Here is a 22,580-nt window from a genome sequence, read left to right on the forward strand (position 1 = left end):
GAAGCCAGCTCTGTGCCACACGAGTCTTTCAATGTAAACTATTCAGGCTGCCATTGGTACCAAGAGAGATAAGGGGGGGTAAGGTAATATCTTTCATTGGACCAATGAAAGATATTCTGCGGGTGAGAGAGAGCGACAAGCTTTCAAGCCACACAGAACTCTTCTTCCGGTCTGGGAAAGGTACTCCCTGTGTCACAGCAAAATGCATGGTGGAACAGCTTGTTTAGCATAAGTAGTTAGCACATATTGTAAGGGACCATTCAAGGTAGTAGCCCATTAGACTGGTCCCAAGAGACAGACATGGCATCCAGCTATAGGCCACTGGAGGCTGCCTCTTGCACTAGGTTGATCTTCCATAGATGGCTACACCAGTTTTAGACGTGCTAGTGGTATACAAAGCAACTGCAACAGAGTGCAGGATCTGGACTATTGGGCTTACAATAGATGTAATACACATATATTCAGCATGTTAAAAGATATCCATTCAAAACAGATTTCTATCACCTGAGGATGTAAAAAGATGTGATTTCTGCAATATATTAACAAGTCAACCTCAAGACAAATCAATATTCATAAAAGACTATAAAAGGGTGCTTGCCATTTTTCCTCTGTTCCCTTTTGATGCAGTGGCTTGAGCGTTGGCCTGCTAAACCCAGGGTTGTGAGTTCAATCCCTGAGGGGGCCATTTAGGGATCTGGGGTAAAAATCTGTCTGGGGATTGGTCCTGCTTTGAGCAGGGGGTTGGATTAGATGATCTCCTGAGGTCCCTTCCAATCCTGATATTCTATGATTCTAAGATCCCCCTGGAACACCTGTTTCTCCGATTTCACCCTAATTAATTGGATGCAGTAAAATTAAAATGTGAAAATGGGTTGTTACATTAAAACAAAAATGTGAATAACTCAAGAAATGATTATTGCTGTTTATTCTTCCATTCATACATTGCGCTTTTAAGGACACAAAAACTGGTATGAAATAGGTATATACAAAAATTACACATACATACAAATATCACTATGCGTTGTGTCTGGTCTTTCTCTCTCTCTCTCTCTCAAACCCAAACACACACAGAATGATTCTTTCAGAACGTACACATTTTGCTGAGTCAATGGGAAACATTTAAGTTCTTGTTCCTTCCTTCCTTTCTCTCTGCCAACACTTGACCGGTCATGTTTTTTGCTGTTACTTAATAATTTAAATTATTTTTGTCTGACTCTCCATAATTTCTTGCAACCGTGAAAATTCAAATTGATAACAATAGAAAAAAATGCTTAAAAATAAACATTGATATTATCAATGGAAATTATAAAAAAAAATAAAAATGTAATCTGCACAGCCTATCCATAACACTGCTCTACAGCCAAAATGCTTCTGAAATAAATGTAGTCAAACTTTACTAATTCTGGGTCACTGAGAACGAAAATGATGCTTAAAATTGTTGATTGGCTCTAGTTTTCAAGATATGCTATTGGGTCAGTATATACGACCCTTGACTTGAGAATGGCGGAGGATAAGTGAGTTATAAAGGGAAGGGATCTCAATTTAAACCAGAAATGACTAAAATACATCTTTGACTGGATCTATGAATAAATCTATGACTGGGTTTGGACAGTACTTGCTTTTTAGGCAAAACAATGAATGATGCAATCTGAAGCTGGTATTGCATCATACATGATATGAATTGCATCATGTTATTCCTAGAAGTCATGGATGATGCAATCATAACGAAGCTTACATCACTCTGCTGAACAAACTGCCCTATATCAACTCTAGAAATCACACAGTATCGTGCTCTCTTATTTGTCAGTATTTGATTTTGCAAAGGGACACATTTCTGTTTAGCCAAAGTGAGCAGAGATGCCTCGTACTTGTGTGAACAGTGCAGATAACTTCTGCTATGTTTGTGGTGAAGTGACTTTTGCATCACAAAAGTGCAGTATAACCACTATGGTTAAGAGAGCCTATCACCTTTATTTTGGCTGCAAAGTTGGAGATCAGGACAAGAGGTGGGCCCCACACATATGCTGCAACACTCGTGCAACAAATCTTCGCCAGTGGTTGAACAGGAAAAGGAAATCTATGCCTTTTGCAGTGCCAATGATTTGGAGAGAGCCAACAGATCATACCAGCAATTGTTACTTCTGCATGGTGCCTCCAGTTGGGAAAGGTGTGTCAAAGAAGAAAAAATGGACTGTGCATTATCCAAACATTCCATCAGCTATATGCCCAGTAACCCCACGGAAAAGGACTGCCAGTTCCTGATGCACCAGAATCATTCTCACTTGAGTCAGACGAGGAAGAGGATGAAACTTCTGGTCCTGAACCATCAATGTCACAGGACCCACATTTTCTCCTATCCTCCTCCTCTGAACCACACCTCATAACAAGGTGAACTGAATGACCTTGTCAGGGATTTGGAACTACACAAGAATAAGGCAGAGCTGTTGGGCTCCAGACTACAGCAGTGGAATCTCCTGGCAGGTGATGTTAGGGTTTCCATGTTCCGTGACCGTCAAAAGGATCTTGTCCCATTCTTCTTCTTAGAAGGTGATCTTGTAGCCTGCAACAACATCGATGGTGTGATGGCAGCCCTCAACATCGTTCACGATCCAGATGAGTGGAGACTGTTCATTGATTTATCGAAGACGAGTCTTAAAGCTGTTTTACTGCATAATGGCAATGTTTTGTCATCAATTCCAGTTGGTCATGCAGTCCATATGAAGGAAACCTATGACAACATGAAACAACTTTTGAGGCGCATAAACTATGACCAACATCAGTGGCAGCCTTGTGGCGATTTGAAGGTTGTTGCTCTCTTGCTTGGTCTGCAGACTGGATACACAAAGTACTGCTGTTTTCTCTGCGAATGGGATAGTCGTGCAAGAGATTCCCACTACATCAAGAAAGATTGGCCGCTCCGACAGTCATTGGAGCCTGGGAGGAAAAGTGTTCAGCATCCACCACTTGTTGAATCAAGGAAGATTTTGTTACCACCCTTACACATCAAGCTGGGTCTGATGAAGAACTTTGTCAAGGCCATTGACAAAACACAAGCAGCTTTCAAGTACCTCCGTGGAAAATTTCCAAGGTTAAGTGAAGCTAAGATAAAGGAAGGTGTCTTTGTTGGTCCTCAGATTCGTGAACTTCTTCGAGATGATGCATTTGACCATGCACTGCGTGGCAAGGAAAAGACGGCATGGAAAGCCTTCCAGTTAGTGGCAATAAATTTTCTCAGAAACAACAAGGCAGACAACTACAGGTTGTTGGTGGAAAACCTCCTCAAGGCATACAAAAGCCTTGGTTGCAACATGTCACTAAAGATACATTTTTTGCACTCTCATCTAGATTTTTTTCCACTGAACTGTGGAGCAGTGAGCGACGAGCACGGCGAGTGATTTCACCAGGACATTGCAACAATGGAGAAACGCTATCAGAGCAAATGGAGCCCATCAATGCTTGCAGACTATTGCTGGACAGTGACAAGAGATGCTCCATTTAATGAATACAAGAGACAAGCCAAGAAGCGCCAAGTAGACACTGAATAGGACTAAACTTTGTACATAGTAGTTTTTTGCCTTTTGTTTCATAATAAATTTTATTTATATAACCCTTTTGTTGATTTTTAAAGTGTTACATAAACAGGACAGGTAAAATATTATCATGTAAAGCAACCATAAACACATGAAAAGACCTAGGTTTACAATTTATGATTAAAACTCTACTATTTACACAATATACATAGACATAAAATGTAAAAACTTAAATATCTTAGAAACAGGAGCCAATCGGTTGTTTTAATTGTCATATTTGAATTCAGCACATCAAAATACATAATAAATAGCACATTTTATCTCTGAAGCAGACGACTTCTCAAAAATTGTAGACCAGTGTAATTATACCCAGGGACAGCTCAATGCTGGGATGCAGACCCCCAGCAAACACTCCCCATATCCTGTCATAACCCCTGTGCAGTGGAACCTTATTGGTCTGGCTGTGGTCACAGCTCCTGTGCCTGCAGAAAAGCAAGAGGAGATTTGCCCCTTACGTAAGTGCTCTGGAAAAATATTGATTTTTAGAGATGGACCCAAACTAAAAGTCTGGATCTGAACATGTCTGAACTTTGAAGGGGAGGAGGCAGGTTCACAGTCCAAACCCAGGTAAGGATCCAAATTTCATAGTTGGTCTCTATCTCTACTATTTGCTGAACCAAACCTGAGATCCTGTTCTGAATTTTGCAGCTTAGGCCCTTCTCCAACTTAATTGGATGTTGGCCCAGTACTGTCTTTATTTTAGTTAAGTTTGAATTAAATGAAGCACATGCTCCATATTGCAGGATATTACTGTATAAGAGTCATAGAGGAGATGTAAGAACTTTTTATCTTGATTTAACATGATTTTTCATTGGCACTTCCATTGAAAACTTTCTTTGTTTTGCACTGCTAAGATAAAAAAAAAAGACAATATCAAAATACTCTTTATGTTGCTAGCATTAAGAAGGACAATAGAACTTTGAAGATGCTAATCTCCCACCTTCCTGAGATGGATTTGTTATCTTTGAGAAGGGTACTACCATCTTCGGATCTCAGAGGTATGAGGCCACACGAGCTTGATCCGTACAGGGTCTTTGTCTCACAAAAAAAGCTCTGCATATCATGTCTGTCAGCAAATTTGTTTTTGTTTCTTGGATCCTTCTTTGAACTTCAGCTTTGAGCTGAAGGAAAGAGCTCTGCTTCTGACTGGACAGTGGTTGGTTTTGCCAGTCGCAGAAATCTTTTCTCTTTTGGTCCCAAAGGGCTGTAATCTCAATGTTGTTGTTGTCCCAACCCCTGCCCAGCCCTGATTCCCCCTCCTGCCCTCCAAACCCCTCATTCCCAGCCCCACCCCAGAGCGTGCACTCCCATCCAGAGCCCTCCCGCCCCACTGCCCCAGCCCAGAGCCCCTCCCGCACCCTGAACTTCTCATTTCTGGCCCCACCCCCAACCAGAGCCCTCACCCCCCTGCACCCCAACCCCAATTTTGTGAGTATTCATGGCCCACCATACAATTTCTATTCCCAGATGCGGCCCCCGGGCCAAAAAGTTTGTCCATCCCTGCATTAGAATTTCGGCCAGAATTTCTTGAGTTAAAGTCCCCCTAAAAGGATCTGTTTTTGGAATGGATGACAAAATTTTATCAAGGTCAGTGTAGAAGGATTCTATCTGTTCTTCAGCATCAAGAGTTGGTGCATATGCCCTGATGATAGTGGCAAATGATTTATTTGGGTCATAAGGTGCTTGTTGATGCTGACGGGGAGCTCAGTCAGGCGGTTGACTAGAAGGTTTTTGATTGCAGACCCAACACCGTGTATTCGCCCGTTGCTTGCTGGTTTTCTTTTCCAGTACAGTTGAGGGACGCAAAATACCTGGGCCCAAAGTGCAGGGGAGGCTGCAGTCCTGGCCTGGCTCAACAGAAGCCCCCAGCTAGGACTGCGAGTAAGAGGATTAGCCCCTGGACCCGGGGGAGGCCACCCCACTGTTGAATGGCATCTGCCCAGGGACGGCTCACACACTTCTCGCTGGTGAGTGGGTGGAGCTCAGACAGAGGAGCTGCAGAGGGCTCCCTGCATGGCCATGGGCCATTGACACTGGATCCCTGCAGGCACAAGGTGCAGGGGTGAGGCTGCAATCCCCTAGCCCAGCAGAGCAGAGACCCCTGGCCAGGACTATGAGAAGGAGGATGATAAGCCTCTGGCCGGACCCATTCAGCAGCAGGGGGCCTCCCCTGCAGCCGGGGACTTCTCTTCCTCCTTTTCCTTGCATTCCTGGCCAGGAGTCTCTGCTCTGCCCTGCCATGACTTCAGCCCTCCCCACACCTTGTGCCTGCAGGGATTAGGTGTCATTGGCCTCATGGCCATGCTGGGAGCTCTTTGCAGCTTCACTGTCACGGCCCCATTCACTCAATCCCATGACAGCAGGCTGCAGAGGGTGCTCCGTGCTGCTTCGGATGCTGTCGCAAGGTGTGGGGCTAGGCTGCACTCACACAGTGGATTTTTTTTTCAATTTCGCTGTGTCAGCTGAAATCACCATTTACTGATATCTGTCAATTAAACTCAAATCCTGCCAAGCCTCTTTGTAATGTTCTCATTATAATTCTCATTATGGCATTAAGCTGCACATCCAGAGGTTTGGTATGTGAGCTACCCTCCCAAACTGGTGTGCAATATTCAGCAGTCGAGTGCATTAGAGCTAAAGTCACTGTTCGAAGTGTGTGCACACCAGCACCCCCATGCTACACCGGCCAGTTTTCACACAAGGCTAGTCCTTGCTTTTATCTTTTCATGGATCTTTTCCAGATCATAGTGGATCACAGCTAAATATGAGTCAACAATATAACACTGTTACAAGAAAAGCAAACATCATTTTGGGATGTATTAGCAGGAATGTTGTTAGCAAGACACAAGAAGTAATTTTTTTGGTCTACTCAGCACTGATTAGGCCTCAACTGGAATATTGTGTCCAGTTATGGGCACCACATTTCAGGAAAGCTGTGGACAAATTGAAGAAAGTCCAGAAAAGAGCAACAAAAATGATTATAGGGCTAGAAAACATGACCTATGAGGGAAGATTGAAAAAACTGGGTTTGATTAGTCTGGAGAAGAGAAGACTGAGAGGGGACATACAGTGTTGTTGGGGTCCATTGTTTTAACTGAAATGTTTACATATGATTGTGTTCTACTCCATGGGGGAGGGTTACCACAGCTCTCCAGGAACTGAAAACAGTGGATGGTGATTAAGGCAAATCAGCCAGATTGTAACCACCTGTCCCTCCAGCAAGAGAGGTTCCATCCCCTGGGAAAGCTCACATATCCTAGTTCAGACTTGATTCTTCAGAGACCAACAGACACAGAAAGATCTTTTGGATAAATAGCCTGAGTTTAAACTGACTCGGGGCCTTTGTTCTGATCCAGCAAACAGACAGGAACTCCTGGCCAATGGGGGAGGAAGGGGCAATCTGTAGAGAAGTATTGGAGGGCTTGACATCGACCAGAGCCCTTGTGGAGATGGGGGGGGGATGATCTCTGGTAAGCTTATTAGCATGCGTGCAGCAGGTTGTTTTATTGTTTTTAATATGTTTTCTCTATAATGCTTTTATCTTAAAAATAAATGTGCTTGCTTAAAAAGAGCTGGATGGTAACTTACAACTGTGGCAATTATGCTGTTTGTAGCCTTCCAAGAGAAAGCAAAGCAGAGACATTGCCTGTGTATGCCATCTGTCTTGCTGGAGAACTCACAGTGCAATCAGGGAACTATGCAGCCTGGAAATACCCTGGTCAGAAGGGAGAGAGATGTGGGTCTCCACCAAGAGAGGTGATGGCTGGGGAGCCGGAAGCTTGAGAGCAGGTGCCCTTGCTGGACCACAGAGAAGGAACACAGCTGCAGTTCTCCTGAACTGTGACAGGTTGTACCTGAGATTACTTCAGTGACTTTGAACAAGATACCGTATAGTCCAGGGTTTAGATGACTGCAGTATGCAAAAGAAAGGGGGAAAGCAGTGCCTATAAAATAGCTTAAAACATGGTCAGAGCACCATCCATTCTGCAACCTACCCCTTGCCAGAGAGTTGGGCAGCACTAAGCTTTCACTTAAAGAAAGTTTCACTTAAAATTTTCACAATAGGATTTTGGATTTGCACTCCAGAGGGGGTGTGCACTTGTGCGCTGGGCAATTTCTTAGCTAAAGCCTTCCCAGGCAGCGCTGATCTTCGTGTCTGTGTCTTTCTGCCGCTGGATGTAGCCCTACCAGTGTGTGCTGGAGGAGGCTTGATGGCCTGGTTCAGCAGGGCAGTGTAAGGGAGCCCAGGCTGGTGGAACAGGTGAGCCCAGTGGGGCCCCAATACATCAGGTGGCACCCATGGTGGGGGGGGAGCAACCCGTCACAGGGGTCACTTGGCTAGTAATAACTGAGGTTCGTGGAGACCAGAGTGTGGCAGTAGTGTAACGAGCCATGATGGACTTATAATTATTGATGCAGGATATTATCATGACCCTGATGTAACCATAAGTCCTGTTATTAAATACAAAGCCTGAATGGTATTTACACGATTGCTCTAAACATGCCTAAAAAGCTGAACTTACAAGCAATTTACTACGTCCGAACAGTAACAAAAGGTTTATAAGCATTCGATCAGGTACTTACAAATTGGACTAAACCCAAGGGTTCTTAGACCCTTGTTGGTCAGCTCCAACCTGATCAGGCAGGTATGAGTAATGAATCCTTTCTGAGTTTACTTTTTTATACTCTTTAACAAGCAATGATGTCACTGCCAATTACTGACTTCGGCTAAAAAACAATTTGAGAAAGTTCACCCTTATTTCCAGTATTAATCCAGATAAAATTTACCACCTCCTTTTCTCCTCAGGGCCTTTCCTCCCTCTCTCTTCCCTCCTCCTTGGTGACCAACAGTTTTTCCTTTGCACCTGGGTTCACATAGGCCCTGATATTTGAGATGACACTGTTAAGTGGGGTGGGAAGGGCCATGTTGGCTCTTTCCAAGACAGATTCTCTGTCTTATTTAAAACCATCTTCAGTCACTGCTGCTGGTCAGAGGCCTTCTGTTTAGAAGCTTCTCTTTATTTCATTAGTCTTGGAACCAGACCTCCTCCAGACTTCTTTCCTTCTGATCTTTCAACTTATTACTTTCAAGGCCTTTTACTTGCTAGTTAGGGCTTTTCTTTACAACACACATTTCTCTAATCAAGTTTAAGCTAATTCTAATATTTTATATTGATTCTCCGAGCAGGCTGGTGGAGTCAGAGTTGCTGAACCAGGGCTGCTTAACACACACTGACATTCAGTGCATGCTTGTACACTGGCTGGGAGCATCCAGACAGGGAGCTAGAGCAGCAGAGCATTTTAAGACACTCGGGGTTACAGGACAAGTGGTGGCAGAACCTCTCCCTGGTTTGGGTCATGCCCCAAAACACAACACCCACTTGGTTTCATTATTCCACCCTACTACCAGTGTGGGACCTGAGCAGAGAGCTGACTCTGCAATACATCATTGCATCAGTAGATGAATAGCCCAAGAACATTTTGCAGTTCAGCCCAGGAAACGTTCATTTCCCCTGCTGAGCGGCAGCTGGTTGTATAGATGCTGTGCACTACCAATACCACAAAAGGATGACAGAAGAAGTAGAAATCTTTTTAAGGAACCATCAGGATCAGCTAGAAGAACATATTCACTTTCCATGGCAGCATACCCTCAGGTAAGAGAGAATTATGCTTTATGTAGAATTTGAAGGTGACACCATAGAAGAGGGATATTTACTAATGGTCTCTTATGTATCTAAGGAACTCTGTAGGTACCAACCTCCTGCTATCTGAGTTGACATTTAAGGTTCTTAAAAATGACAGTATAATGGGTAACAGCCATGAAACTAGAAAAGGGGAAGTTTAGGTTAGACATTATGGAGGTGGAGGGGAGAAATCTTGCTGTGAGATCAAGTAGACAGTAGAATAATTTGCAGTGAGAAATAATTAAGCACCACCACCAGAGATTTTTAAGGACACATTGAAACACTCATGGATTTAGTGTGTAAGACAGTCCAGCACTAGAGCAGAGGGATGGACTGAAGGACCTGTCTACCCTGTCATCTGACAGTCTCTGGGTATTGTTTTTTATTTTAGATTTGTATTAAGATTTTACAAATACACAAGGTGCCAGGGTATATTACTGCCCAACATGGTCCAAAAAACAACCACCCCCACAACATCAATGTCTACGCACATCCCTTTAATACAGAGAAAATGGCAGAGAGGAGAAAGGAAGCGAGAAAGCATGGTGTGGAAGGATGATCTTATGGTATAGATACTGACCCAAAAGATCTGATTCCTGGCTTTGCCACAGATTTTCCATGTGACCCTGGGCAAATTGCTTGATCCATTTATGGCTCAGCTTCCCATCTGTAAAAACTGGGATAATTAATAAATAAAGGCAGGCTTACCTCACAGGGTTGTGAAGATACATGTATTTATGTTTCTGATATGCTTCTCTAATATGGTGATGTAGGTCAGATAGGTACCAGTAATGAGATAGATGCACCTCCAGAAAGATGAACAAGTGCTTCCAAATATGTTACCTTGCAACAAACCATCAATAAGTGTAGCACACCCCACGGCTAGTGAACTGGTTAAACTATGACGAAAGAGAAATATGGTCACTATCTACAAGTATATGAAGAATCTTATTAAAATACCAAGGAGGGAAAGGAGTTGTTTTAAGGAAAGTTAAGGCTGAATACACCTCTACCCCGATATAACGCTGTCCTCGGGAGCCAAAAAATCTTACCGCGTTATAGGTGAAACCGCGTTATATCGAACTTGCTTTGATCTGCTGGAGTGCGCAGCCCCCCCCCCCACTCCCGGAGCACTGCTTTACCGCGTTATATCCAAATTCGTGTTATATCGGGGTAGAGGTGTACCAAGAAAGATTTCCCAATTCCTATTAGATGTTGGAATAATCCCTAAAAGGAAGAAGTGGTTGGAATCCCCATTACTGAAAACTTGGCTAGACACTTCTGGAAAAGACAGGCTGCAATGTACTTCATTGACAGGCAGATGAAGTAGCTGACTTAACAAGTCTTTTATCTCTAATTTCAAGGAAGGTATCATCCAGATAATCATACAAACAACAACAAGGGAAAGGGAGGGGTGAGGAAGTAAGTAGGTGTGGTATTTTAAGGAAGAACGAGAGGGTGGAATTAACAGTCACTGCAAAAGGGCAAGATAATGAATTCCATGTGAAAATTTGTCTTCAACAGAACATAGAAAAGAAATCTGAATGATTAGAGAGGAGGGACGACCCTGCAGAAAGAACTACCGACAAAGAGCAGGTAAGATAAACTTAGAAAAAAAAAACTGAATCTGTATGAATTGGCCTATCCAGTCTACATGTATCTTAAAAGCATTCAAGGAATCATCCAACATACATATTTACCACGGAAAATTAATTTCTAAAAAGTATGGACTGCTTGGGGGAGGTCAGCAGACTGGGGGAAACAAATGTTTCAGGGGCACAACCAGAAATTTGGTAAGAAGTGGGCCCAACTTTCTCCCCACACTGCTCAGCCCAGAACACTCCCCCTGCTGCTCCCCCACCCTGTCCTGAGCTCTCTCACACTTCCTCTGCACCCAAACCACACTCTCGGCCCTGCACCCACTCCACACACACTCCTCTCCTGCTGCCCCACACCTAGCTCCACACCCTTTCCCTCACCTTGCCCTGCACCCAGCCCTGTGGTCTCTCCACCTCTAAACCCAGCCCCAAGCTCTTACCCAGAGAGGCAGTCAGGCTGAATAGCACCATTCCCCCTTCCCCCCAGGGGACGGGCAGTTCTGGAAGCCTACTGTCTCTCTGCTTCCCTAGGAAGCACCAAAATCCCAGATCCAACCCTTCCACCCATCTGGGGTTTCCCAGTGGCCCCTGCTCCACTTCTCCACCGAGACTGGGGGTGCTCAGTGCCCATAGGGGCAGGAAAGACGTCAAAGGTGTGGGGGCCACGCAGGAGCACAAGCTCACAATGCCCCTCAAATTTAGCCTGGCTACCCCGTCATCCCAGCAAGGAAGGGACTCTGCTGTTATGCCTCCCAGTTCTGGTCAGGGGCCAACGGGTTGGGGGGGGCTGGGCCCTCTAGACATCTCCCCCTCCCCACCATTGAACCACTGGAATATAGTACACATTTAAAAAAAAAAAAGAAAAGCGGAGTGAGCCTAGCAATTATCATCCTGTAAAGCTAACAGCAAAACACCAACCACCTCAATGGAATTATCAAGCAATCAATGGAAATTAGGTGCATAAGTGCTTGTAAAAATCCCATTAGGTGTCTATCTGCATCTTTAGGCACCTAAATACCTTTAAATCTGGTCCTTTGGGACTTAGGAGTCTAAGGCCTTGGCTACACTTGCGAGTTACAGTGCTGTAAAGCCTCCCCCAGCGCTGTAACTCACTCCCCGTCTACACTGGCAGGGCACTTGCAGCGCTGTATCTCCCTGGGTACACCGCTGCAGGTACTCCACCTCCCCGAGAAGCATAAGAGATACAGCGGAGTGGCTACGACTCACGGGTGTGTGAGTGTAAACGCTTGCAGCGCTGTACTAATCACCTTCTCAAGTGGCCAATCCTCTCCATTGTTGTGACCGGCTGCAGGAATGCGGAAGTGCCGGTTTCAAAGCTCGTACCACAAAGAAAAAGCAAATAACTTGCTGTTTGCTTTGAGTGAGTGAATGAATGAGCGGGGGCCGGGAATTCGGAACTTGCAAAATAGAGAGCTAACATGCAGGGCCGGCTTTAGGCCGATTCAGCTGATTCGGCTGAATTGGGCCTCGCGCCAAGAGGGCCCCGTGCTGCAGCTCTCCACCCCGCCCCCAGCTCACTTCGCCCTCCTCCCCTCCCCTGAATGCTCCGCCCCCTCCCCTGCTTCCCGCGAATCAGAGATTCGCGGGAAGTCTGAGACGAAGCAGGGGCAGGCCAGCAGCACGAGGTAAGCTGGGGTGGGGGTGGTGGGGGCGGGAGAAGGGCTCCGGGGAGGCGCGGCCCGTTCCTGCAGGCCCCAGCGGCTCTGGCCCGGCTTGGCTCCAGCCCGGCCCCCGCGGCCCGGCTCCGGTCCGGCCCAGTCCCCGTGGCTCGGGTTCCCCCCCCGGCGCGGCTTCCGCGGTGCGGCTCGGATCCTCCTCCCCCCCCGCGCAGCCCCCGCGGCGCAGCTCGGGTCCCCCCGTCCCTGTCCCCCCCGCGGCGCGGCGCGGCTCGGGCCCCCCCCCCGCCCCCCCCCCCGCGGCGCGGCTCAGGTCCCCCCGTCCCCGTCCCCCCCGCGGCACAGCTCGGCTCGGGTCCCCCCGTCCCACCCCCGTCCGCGGCACAGCTCGGGTCCCCCGCCCCCCCCGCCCCCGCAGCGCGGGTCCCCCCGTCCCCTCCCCCGCGGCGTGGCTTGGGTCCTGGGGGCGGGGCTTGCAGCAAGCCCCGCCCCCAGGAATCGGGCCCCGCTCTTGCTAAAGCCGGCCCTGCTGACATGCTCCAAAAAGCACTCTATCTCCCCCCACACTCCCTGTCACACTCCATGCCCCACCCCACCTCATCCCGTTTTGAAAAGCACGTTGCAGCCACATGAATGCTGGGATAGCTGCCCATAATGCACCGCTCCCAACACAGCTGCAAATGTTACAAGTGTGGCCACACCACTGCGCTGGCAGCTGTCAGTGTGGACAGACTGCAGCGCTTTTCCCTACTCAGCTGTACGAAGACAGGTTTCCCTCACAGCGCTGTACAGCTGTAAGTGTAGCCAAGTCCCACTGATTGTCAATGAGACAAGAGAGACTACAGACCTAGATCAGGATAATTACGCCACTCGGTGTGAAAAATCCACATCCCTGAACGATGTAATTAGGTCGACCTAACCCCTCATGCTTCTCCCATTGACATAGCTACCACCTCTTAGGAAGGGGAATTGACTACCCCAATGGGAGAAGCATCTTCACTTAAGCACTTCAGCGGCACACCGGCATTGGTGCAGCATTTTAAGTGTAGACCTGCCTTAAGTTACTTTTGAAAATGGAACTTTGACATCTAAAACTCTGCGCACCTTTTAGCGACATGGCGGTAGTGGCACAGCCGTGTCACTAAAAGCTGTGTAGTGTAGACATAGCCTAAATCCTAAAAGTGACAGTTGTAATGATTTATCGAGTCAAAGTGTCTTTTAGAGCGGATCCATGGGGTAACCCCTGGGGATCAGTGTCTCTGGCCTTGTGAGAGTTCAAACAGCAAAGAGATGGAAAATTTTCCTGTGTCTTTGTTTTATTTCCTTCATTCAGTCTCTAAGGCTATGTCTACACTACACAGCTGTTAGCGACATGGCTGTTTGTCGGTTCTCCTGCCGACAAAAAACTTCTACCCCCAACGAGCGGCGTTCGCGTTGTCGGCAAGAGAGCGCTCCTGCCGACAATGCACTGTTCCCACTGGTACTTGCTGTGGCAAAACTTTTGTCTTTGGGGTGAGAGGGGGGGTTAACACCTCTGAAAGACAACGGTTTTGTTGTTCAATTGCCAGTGTAGACATAGCTTAAGTCCATAGGACGAACTTCCTTGCATGTAGTATTTCCAAGGTGTGATAGGCCATTAACCAATCCTTTGTATTGCACTGGTCCTTGATGGCCCACCTGATTTTGACAGTTCTTCTGGACAGGCAGGGGGAATCACTCTTAATTCTTCCCATCTGAGTTCACAAGTTTAAAGCAAACATTTTAAAAAAGTTATCAAGCAAAACTTACATATTTCCTTGTAGCATGGAATACCGACATTATAAATAAGATAGTTGCATGCAACAACTGACAAACATTGTTTAGAGACTAAACACTACATACATTCTTATAAAACTGATACCTATTTTGAGCAATTCAAAACACACAAGTGAACTGCTCTGGTCTCCAGCTAGGTGTTTGTCTGTTCTTAGATAGTGCCTGCAGCCTTGGCAAGATGCTTGGCAAGAGCTGCCAGCATCACAGAGGTGTCACCAGAAGCCTTATAACTTCATCAAGTAGTGAAAGAAAAACACACACCAGCCTGCAAGTGGATCACACAGGGCAAGAGGCGGATGGGTGTAATCACGGGTATGCAGAAGCGGGTGCATCTGTGTGTGGGAAGGGCGGTGGCAGAGAATAACTAGGGTGGGACTGCCTAGGCATCCGTATGTCTTCACATATGTCTTCACTATAAGTTAAGGCTTGTCCAGGACCAGTGCAGGCATAAATTATTCAGTATTATCTAAATATACTTCCCTGCTGTGAAACATGGTCTCAGGGAGAAAATCCACATCTGTGCTGGGTACACTGAAGCCGTGGTTTGTTTAGATGAGCAAATCAAACAAGAGTATGAAGGGTGTGACTGAGGTGTGAAAAATCCTTTAGGGTTAAATTTCTGAGCGCTACAGTCGCTGTCTCAGCAGGGTGTTAGATTAGCACCCGAGTGAGAACATCTAAAATAGACCTTTGGCTAAAAGGTCTGTTTTTGACTTGTCAGCAGTAATGCCTGTAACTCAGGGCACATCTTCACAGGGGGATAATGAGCTCTACAGAGCTGTGATTTCTAAACACACTAACATTTTGCTCATTAATTGATCTGTAGTCCCCTTGTGCATTTTAACATAGTACCACAGCACTTCATTAAAGAGCACTAGGGAACTTTTAGTGCACACCAGCATGGTCTACATGGACCAATTAATGCCTAACACGTTAGTGAGATGTAGAAATCATGCCCCCATATTGCACATTTCTGCACCATAGAGACAACCCCTGCAAGCTCTTAGCATGGTCTAAAAGTGGTTAGCATGAGTTTTTGTAACATCGTGTTGAAATGAGTGAGCAATTGGGCTGGAAAGATGAGAAATGTAAACTGGGTTTGCTCTCTTTTCCCCAGACGTGTGGATCATGGCCACTAAAGATTGCAAAACTATTTATATATGTATGTGTGTATATTTACATTTATACACATACACACTACAGCAGTGGTCACCAACTGGTCAATTGCAATCTTCGGTGGGGCTGCCGCTAAGACAGGCTCCCTGCCTGCCCCGGCCCCACACCACTCCCGGAAGCGGCCACCACAACCCCGCGGGCAGAGGGACAGGGGTCTCTCTCCACATGCTGCTCCTGCCTGCAAGCACTGCCCCCCGCACCTCCCATTGGCCAGGAAAGGGGAACTGTGGCCAATGGGAGCTGCAGGGGCAATGCTTGCAGAGAGGGACAGCGCGCAGAGCCATGTGCCACCCGCCCCCCTCCCAGGGGCCGCAGGGGTGCATTGGCCCCTTCCAGGAGCGGCGTGGGGCCAAGGCAGGCAGAGAGCCTGCCTTAGGGGCAGCCATGCTGCGTAGCCAACTGGGAGCTGCTGGAGGTAAGTGCTATTTGGAGGGAGGCTGCACCCCAATCCCCAGCCCTGACTCCCCTCCCAGAGCCAGCACCCTGTACCCCCTCCTGCATCCCAACACTGCCCCGGCCTGGAGCCCCCTCCTGCACCCAAACTCCCAGAGCCCACCCTCCCCCCGCCACTGCACCCCAACCCCCTGCCCCAGGCTCAGCCCAGAACCTCCTCCCACACTGCAAAACCCTCGGCCACAGCCCAGAGCCCGTACCCCTTCCTGAACCCCAACTCTAGCCCCCTACCCCAGCCCAGTGAAAATGAGTGAGGGTGGGGAAGAGCGAGTGACGGACGGGGGGGGCGATGGAGTGAGTGGGGCAGGGCTTTGGGGAAGAGGCAGGGTGGATCCTGGGTTGCTCTTAAATTCAAAAAGTGATATTGGGCATAAAAAGGTTGGAGACCACTGCACTACAGTATAGAATGCTTGAGAATCACTGATGTGAGAAAGAGTGTGTTGGCAGCAGGGCGGGATTAACTCTCCTGAGAGCCCAGGGCTATTAGATTTTGTGAGGCCCCTGTATACAAGTCATTTTCCTGGGAGGGAATTTGGTGCAGGAGAGGGCTGGGACAGGGAATTGGGGTGCAGGAGGGGGTGCAGGGTCTGGGAGGAAGTTTGGGTACAGGAGGGGATTCTGGCCTGGAGCAGGGGACTGGGGTATAGGAGGGGGTGCGAGGTGCAGGCTCTGGCTGGGAGGTGCTTACCAGAGGCGGCTCCCAGCCAGTGGCGCAGCAGGGTTCAGGCAGGCTGCCTGCCTGCCATAGCCCCATGCCACTCCCGGAAGCGGCCAGCTGCGGACACATCTCTGGGGCCCCTGGGACGGAGGGGGACAGCGTGTCTCTGTGCGCTGCCCGCGCCCACAAGCACTTCCCCCGTAGCTCCCATTGGTTGGGAACATGCTAGCAGCCGGCCGCTTCCAGGAGCGGTGTAGGGCCATGGCATGCAGGCAGGGGCGGCTCTAGCTTTTTTGCCGCCCCAAGCACAGCAGTCAGGCGGCTTTCGGCGGCGCGCCTGCGGGAGGTCCCCGGTCCCGCGGATTCGGCGTACTCGCTGCTGAATTGCCGCTGAATCCGTGGGACCGGCGGACCTCCCACAGGCATGCCACTGAAGGCTGCCTGACTGCCGCCCTCAGATGGACCAGCAGGTGCGCTGGTGCCTGGAGCCACCGCTGTTTGCAGGCAGCCTGCCTGAGCACTCCACTGCACTGCAGGACTTTTAGTGGCCTGAAGTTGGAGATTACTGCCTTTGATTTATTTTTGTGGGGCCCCCCTTGAGCCAGGGCCCTGGGCTGCAGCACCTAAAGCCCCTGCCTTAATCCGACCCTGGTTGGCAGGGCAGTATATCATCTGTTACCTGAAACCAAAAAGCAGAATATGTTCTACAGCTATGTTTTTAGAAGCTTGGTAAGCACAAAAATAGAGCAGGGCTGTGCTTGGGACCAGAGGAAGTAGACTACAATAAAATGAGCTGGAGAAAAAAAAAATAAGGAAGAGAGGTGGTTTGAGAAAGAAGCAGAAGTTGATTTAATGTTTGCTGTATTCTACAAGGGCAAGTGTTTGAGTGAGGGGTTGTTACAAACATTTATAGCCTAGTGCAGTGTTTCTCAGCCTCTTCAAATTAGATCCCTTACTAGGGATCAACATTTGTCAAAATGCCCTTAGGTTTGCAATAAATAGAACAATGATAAGCCTATAGAATGTACGGGTGTGTTTCAAGAGATTGACAGAGAATCCCGACTGCAAAGGGTAAGGGGGTGCAGGGAGAGGGAGATTCTCTTAGCTTTAGACTGATAATAATAAAATCATAATATTTTCAACATCCCATGCCCTCCCTGATTGCCTTTCATAACTCAAACAAACAAATAAAGAACTAATGACTGGTACTACTAATCATAATGAGCCTTCCTGGGGGAGGGTACGAACCACCAGTTAAGAGGCTCTGGCCTAATTGAATACAGCGTTACCATACGAGCCAATTTTAAAAAGAAGAGGCACTTACGGTATATACACAAAATAGGAAGCTGTGGGAGGACACAAGGAGGTGGCTACATACACATGCATTCCAATTGCATGTGCAATATGGGTAAGTAAGTGTACAACCATCCGACTGTGTCTGCAATTCCCCCCAAGACTCAGCATGCCCTATGGCATGAAAGCCACTGCCTGTCAAACACAGCTGTGTGTGTGGTATGGTATTGAAACTTTCCAAAGGAACCCACAAGCAGAGTGGTTAAGCTTGTATCATTGAGAGAGGGTCAGCACAGCCTGAGGCCCATAAAGGGGGAGAGAAAGTAAAAAAAACCACATAAGTTCCCTGTCTCAAAATAGCAAATGTCAAACAACACACCTGGGGATCAAATGCAGCATAGAGATGAGGGGGTAGCCAGCAGATGCTGTTAAACCTCAAGATTCAGCTTCAGGAGCTAGCCGTATTTACAAGTCCTATTGATCAGACATTTGGGAATAGCTGGATACTTACCCCATAGATCGGAATAACAAGTGACCTACTGTGTGATGGGCAGACGTCCGAGAGAAGTCTCAGCATCACGAGAGCAGGCAGGGCGGAGAATTTTGCTATGGTGTCAGAGAGGCTGATTTGAGCATTACAGCCGTTGCTCACCCTGCCAGCCAGGATACTGCAGTGTCCATCACAGAGCTGTGTATCCAAGTAAAAAAATCTGATCAGATGAGAAGGGCCCATCATGATTACCTAGTCTGACCTCCTGCATACAGAGGCCATTGGTTTCTCTCAGTAATTTCTACAGCATCCCAATACCTTGTGGCTGAACTAGTATACACATGCAGTAAGGAAGAATGTATCATATCCCTTTAGTAAACTGTTCCAATAATAAGAACAGGAGTATTTGTGGCACCTTAGAGACTAACAAATCTATTTGAGCATAAGCTTTTGTGGGCTACAGCCCACTTCTTCGGATGCTTCCTCCCACTGGTAAAGATTTGCAGAGCAATTCCAGTTAGAATTTTCCTAATTTCATTGGTGCTTATTATGCCTTTGCTAGCATCAGATTCCTTCTCCCCATTTACGTTTTTATAGAATGATCAATGCATAGAGACGACTGACTTTAAATCCAGCAACACAGATGTGGCTACTGGATGGACGCTACAGGCCGGCCCATTGATTTAAGTGAGAATGCTGCCTGCATTGGTACTGCAAGAGCAGGCTAAGGGTGATTTCTGCTTATTACTAACATTGCCTCACCTACTCCCTTCTCTAGCTTTACAGCTTACAGCAGTCAGAAAACCCTTCATCGTTAGCCTTTCTCCATCCCTCTTTCCTGTGCCAAAACCCCAAAGAGGATTTTAAATATGTAAGAGGACTTTTCATTTCAAATGTTTTGGAGTAGAGCAGGTTTGAACTTTGCACAGTGAGATGTTGTAAAACAAAGCCACAACTTCCAGCTAGCACAGAAAATAGGTGATAAATTATTACAAAATAAGAGAGAAACTTCACGCTGCATGGCAGAAATCAATCACCGATGACTTGGCATTACAAGGAAACATCCTCTGTGGGCAAATGAATTCCTAATGGTCAATAGTGCAGTTTCTTGCGACTTCTACTGAAGCATCTGAAACCTTTGTCTTTTACTATGTTTGTACAGTGCCTAACACAACGGGGCCTGATCTAAACTGGGGCCTCTAGGCAACACTGCTATACAAATTAACAATGAAGCATGCAAATTTCCAATCTACCTTTTCTTTTTGTTTGTCAGAGGATGGTGGGAGCATGATTCAGGGGGTAGCTCCTCTGAGCTGGAGATTGGTTTGAACACCAGTAAAATTGCCCCTTCATCATGGGCTTTCACAGGCCATTCTTTCTGTGCTGTGTTACTGGGCTTCTGTGTCACGCTTTCTTGATATACAAAATTCCTGTGAGTTTCCTACATTAAAAAAAATGATTGTTTGCAATCAAACAAAGGAGCCAACCCATTAAAATAACACATGCTTTAGGCAAGCAGCATGGGCATCTCACTGGTTTTTAATCATTCCCCACAAACAGAACTGTTTGTAGAAATCCTTAAGTGCTACATCTACCAATGCTCAGGGTGTCCTACGTTTTATGCTGACGAACAGATTTATTTAAGGCATTATTTGTGGGGCTCAACTCTTGATTCACTATCTCCAAGAAGAGAACTTGGCTCGCTCACTTAACTGTATTTTGCAGGTTGCTGGATTTACCTCTCTGATGACTATTTTTCCTCCTTTTATATTTTCTTTTGCAAGGCAATCACTCATCATGACCCAGGAATACCCTGAGGTGACAACTGAATTTACCTATGATGAAGCAGCTGCAGTTTGTGATCAAGTAAACATCCAGGCATTTGGGAAAGTATTTCTACCAGCCTTATATGCCCCTGTGTTTGTTCTTGGCCTGGTGGGGAATCTCCTGGTGGTTTTTGCCATCGTGAAGGGCAGTCGACAGAAGAGCATCACAGACATTTTTCTCTTGAACTTGGCTATCTCGGACCTGCTCTTCGTGATCTCTCTTCCTTTCTGGGCTTTCTATGTGATGCAAGGATGGACGCTTGGGAACATTCCATGCAAAATCATCTCCTCACTTTATTATGTGGGTTTCTTTGGGGGCATGTTTTTCATCACCATCATAAGCATCGATAGATACCTGGCCATAGTTCGGGCAGCATTTTCTCTGAAAGCCAGAACAGTCAGCCATGGCTCTCTTACCACTCTTGGAGTGTGGGCGGTAGCTATTTTAGTCTCAGTGCCACAATTTGTGTTCACCCAGGAGGCAGAGGAACAATGCATCCCTAGGTACCCTGATGATCTTAAGGAAATCTGGCCTATTTTCTGCAATGTGGCAATTAATGTCTTAGGGTTCCTTATCCCAGCTTGTGTCATGACCTATTGCTATTTTGGGATCATCAGGACATTGCTCTCCTGCAAAAATCACAAAAAAAAAAGAGCCATCAAACTAATTTTAGTGGTGGTGATTGTGTTTTTCCTCTTTTGGACCCCATACAATGTACTGATTTTTCTGGAAACTTTAAGACACTATAAATTGATTAACCAATGCCATGAATTTATAGACTATGCAATGCATGCGACTGAAACACTAGCATTCAGTCACTGTTGTCTCAATCCAGTGATCTATGCTTTTGCTGGGGAAAAATTCAGGAAGTACCTTTGTCACTTGTTTCTAAAGTGCTGCTTGTTCCTGTGCCCCTGTGGGCCCTGCCACCGATACCCGGCTAGCTCTATAACTACCTCTCCAGAAAGCATGCTAAGCAGCAACCAGACCCAGAATACCAGTGACCAGGACGCCTCTGTCCTTCTGTGAAAGGTTTTGTTAGCATATCTCTAGAAATACACCTCCTCCAGGCTTCAGAGTGGTAGCCGTGTTAGTCTGTATCAGTAAAAACAACGAGGAGTTCTTGTGACACCTTAGAAACTAACACATTTATTTGGGCATAAGCTTTCGTGGTATATAACCCACTTCATCAGATGCCTGGAGTGGAAAATACAGTAAGCAGGAATAAACATACAGCACATGAAAAGATGGGAGTCAAATATAACATGTGAGTGTACCTGAATGTCAGGTATTCCTTTTGCTCAACATTAATTATTTTTTAAAAGTACAGCTTCAATGATGACAACTGAACAACACGTAAAAACAATATTGCAGCGGAATTAAGAAAAAAAAGAGAAAAACTGCACCAGGAAGAAATGAAGAATTTAAGGACAAATCATGTGATAGACATGTAGACAATCAAAGTGTGTTTGTGAATATAAACATACCTGTATGCACACACATGGAAAAAGGAAAAAGCAACGTCTGTAAAGTCCATGGTCCAGCTGATTGATAGTAATGGGGAATATTTGATATACTGTATATTGGGTTACTCTTAGAGTCCAGTGTAAACTGAGGAACACCTTTGTTTTTCCATTCTTTCTGATCCAGCAGCATGTTCTTTTATACTGTATATTTGGTTTGAAAGCTCTTTGGGGCAAGAACGTCTTCTTATGTCTTATGGGAAGCACCCAGCACATTTCTAAAGCAGTGTGTAAAGGATTTTTTTGTTTGTTTCTGGATTACTTGTTGCTACAAGTATTTTATTTGTTAATGCATAGCTAATAAAATACTAATGGTTTTAAAAAGTTCTTTTTGATTATTATTAGTTTAGTACCAACAATATGCTCAGCACTATACAGTATGTAAAAATGAGGAGAAAAACTGGCTGTAAGCCCACTAAAAAATCAAAAGGAGTCCTTCCATTGACTTCAAAGGCCTTACAGCCCTTAGCCCCAATTCAGCCGAGCACTGCAGCACATGCTTAAACGCTTTGTTGAATAAAAGCTGACACACAGAAGACACACCTGGAGAGGGGATAAGTAGGTTGGGATATTTTTGAAAGCGTCGTTTAAGTTATAAACTCAATGATTGAGTTCACACCAGCTATTCAAGAGTAGGGGAAATGGGCCATATTCAGTGCATTGTAAATATATGATCACTCTTAAACATGTCCCGCTAATCAATCACATTGGACTGTTTTTTAAGAGATTAAAGCAACTCCAACACCACAGTTTTCTGGAACCAAGGATACATGTGAACCCTAAAGTATTTACAGATTTCAACTTTTCTGTCTAAAGTCTGTGTGTATAAGGAGCAG

At 46.3% G+C, this 22,580-nt stretch overlaps 1 protein-coding gene across 2 annotated transcripts; it reads left to right on the plus strand.

The window, feature by feature from the left end:
- The first annotated feature begins 9,107 nt into the window (after positions 1 to 9,107).
- On the plus strand, positions 9,108 to 22,036 carry CX3CR1 (C-X3-C motif chemokine receptor 1). Of its 2 annotated transcripts, XM_034761019.1 has the most exons (3): positions 9,108 to 9,244; positions 10,799 to 10,870; positions 20,179 to 22,036. In XM_034761019.1, exon 3 carries the CDS (start codon positions 20,192 to 20,194, stop codon positions 21,248 to 21,250), a length of 1,059 nt encoding a protein of 352 aa, XP_034616910.1. In that variant the 5' UTR covers positions 9,108 to 9,244; positions 10,799 to 10,870; positions 20,179 to 20,191; the 3' UTR covers positions 21,251 to 22,036. The 2 variants fall into 2 exon arrangements, with proteins under 2 accessions (XP_034616910.1, XP_034616911.1); XM_034761020.1 differs by lacking the exons at positions 9,108 to 9,244; positions 10,799 to 10,870 and adding an exon at positions 15,780 to 15,915.
- The last annotated feature ends 544 nt before the right edge of the window (positions 22,037 to 22,580 follow it).

Source organism: Trachemys scripta, chromosome 2 (assembly GCF_013100865.1).
Source record: "Trachemys scripta elegans isolate TJP31775 chromosome 2, CAS_Tse_1.0, whole genome shotgun sequence".
In the NCBI taxonomy this organism is placed as follows: Eukaryota; Metazoa; Chordata; order Testudines; family Emydidae; genus Trachemys; species Trachemys scripta.

Bases quoted from the DNA above. Each gene is read 5' to 3' on its own strand.
- CX3CR1 (XM_034761019.1), top strand. From the start codon at position 20,192: ATGACCCAGGAATACCCTGAGGTGACAACTGAATTTACCTATGATGAA.